The sequence below is a fragment of the Glycine soja genome, chromosome 11 (genome assembly GCF_004193775.1).
Source record: "Glycine soja cultivar W05 chromosome 11, ASM419377v2, whole genome shotgun sequence".
In the NCBI taxonomy this organism is placed as follows: Eukaryota; Viridiplantae; Streptophyta; class Magnoliopsida; order Fabales; family Fabaceae; genus Glycine; species Glycine soja.
This window is the reverse complement of record NC_041012.1, coordinates 19987827-19989773: the sequence shown is the minus strand read 5'-3', so window position 1 is coordinate 19989773 and position 1947 is coordinate 19987827. Positions and strand designations below refer to the sequence as shown.

Here is a 1947-nt window from a genome sequence, read left to right as displayed (position 1 = left end):
TTCAAAGGGTTTGAATAGGTGCAACCAATTTAATTAGAAGCATAAATATCTACAACTTTTGGTGTTTCTATACACACCAATATTTCCATTTTTCCAAATAGCTCATCTTTTGTAGAATATTTCTATTTAAAGTTCCTCCACCTTAAAAGAGGGCATATGAAGTGATAATACTTTACCCCTTGTCTGAAGCAAATCCATTGAGGGTTCTTGTAGTATAGGTTTTACCTATGATTCAACCAACACATAAGGCGTAACAAAAATTAATTAATTGATTCTTTTCATTTGCCTTCCTCAATTCGTGCTTATTCCATGAGTTTTTCCCGATCTCTTTTTTCCGTAAGAACTATTCTTGAAAAAATGATTCCAAGTCTAGTAAAATCCTTACCGAAAAAATGCAATTATACCCTCCACACTTTCTTTTATGATGGGTCAATTACAAATTCCATACTTGAAGTTCATTAACAATTTCATCAATATGAAAAATCTAATTATATAGGGAAAACTATCTTTATTGGGATATCTAGTTAAATATGCCAATGACTTCTTTCCAAGCATTTAGTCTTTAGATGTGCTTGTTAATTCATTCAAATGTATATTGAGATTCTGCATATTTGAAAGATAGTAGAATCCTTAAAATAGAGCTACAAAATTTCAATTTTATTCAACATTATTCATGTGTCTAAGCATGGACACATTTAAAGACCAAAAAACATGGCAAGCAAACATAGAACAGTTCCAACAACAGAGACACTAGAAACCTTGCCAACAAGAACATCACTCTTTTGAAGGGATGAATTTGTTGTCATTAGACCAATTCAGATTAATTTGGCATGGCACCCGTATTAGTTACAAGTGCTTGCTCTCTTTTAGTCACGGTTTATCCTCATTTTCAGTAGCTGGTGTCACCTCTTGGACAAGGAGCATTTCAATTTTCTTTGTAATCTCCTCCAATTTTTTATCAGCCAAGAACGTGATATCATTCAGATCAATAATGTTGCACTTGCCAAGGTTGTTACCACCAGCAAAGTATTGACACAAGAAAAGGCCTATCTCCTTCTTTCTGTTTTCATCCCTAAGTTTCTTGAGCTGCCCTTGTGCTAAGGTTATGTTTTTCATTAAAAGTGACTCTTGACAAAACATTCTTTTGTTTCGTGCCGATTCAGAAACTCCCCTAAAGTTGAAAATCACACTTTCCACTCCTTGGTTGGATGGCCAAACCTCAGGCTCAGGTTCGTCTGGAGTATAAATTATAGCGCATGCCTGAATGCCACAAAGGGTTGTGATTTCATCAATCTTTTTCAGCAAACCTGTTGAGAAACATAGCAATCCATTAGGATAAATGAGAGAAAGTGAGAAATTGTTAGAAATTGAAATTTTATTAAAAGATAAATATGCATGCTACAAGGGTAATAAAGCATAGTTAAAATGGGATAAAGAGAAAGAATCCTTGAACCATTTTTCCTTTTCTTCAATGCAGCCTTCCTCTTCCTCGGATTGCTTATGTATGTAAAGTCAACCTTCTTTCTCGCCATGACAGTGACCAGAAAAGAACAAGAAGAAATTTCTTAAAGTGCTAGGTACTTTGTTGTGCTTCTCTCATGTTTGATGTTGTGTTGTTTATATAAGTCTTTTAAGATGTAGTGCTAGAGACATTTGAGATATTTAATTATCTGAGTTGTATTAGCATAAAAATTTTAATTAAATTTATGAGCAATAAATAATTAGAGGGATTTTACTAGAAAATATTTAATTGTCTTACATATGTGGAAGGCAATGAAGCAAGAATTAAGAAATTTGTTAAAATGTTACCTTGATGTGCTTTTCTCCTTCTTGATGTTGTGTTGTATATATAACTTCTTTTTAAAATGAAACTAGGTTGAATTTAGGGAAAGTATTGTTAGAGACATTTGTTATTAGAGATTCTTGTGTTATCTGAGTTGTATTAGC

General features: G+C 33.0%; 1 protein-coding gene across 1 annotated transcript; it reads right to left on the bottom strand.

The window, feature by feature from the left end:
• Positions 1-870: 870 nt before the first annotated feature.
• LOC114373028 (agamous-like MADS-box protein AGL80) lies at positions 871-1532 on the bottom strand. Its single transcript, XM_028330586.1, has 2 exons — positions 1454-1532; positions 871-1307 (listed from the first exon to the last, which is right to left on the bottom strand). The coding sequence occupies exons 1-2, from the start codon at positions 1530-1532 to the stop codon at positions 871-873; spliced, it is 516 nt and encodes a 171-aa protein (XP_028186387.1).
• Between the last annotated feature and the right edge of the window lie 415 nt (positions 1533-1947).

Coding starts and splice junctions, on each gene's coding strand:
- LOC114373028 (XM_028330586.1), bottom strand. CDS start 1,532: ATGGCGAGAAAGAAGGTTGACTTTACATACATAAGCAATCCGAGGAAG. Junction 1,308..1,453: donor ATTGAAGAAAAGGAAAAATG/GTTCAAGGATTC, acceptor GTTTCTCAACAG/GTTTGCTGAAAAAGATTGAT.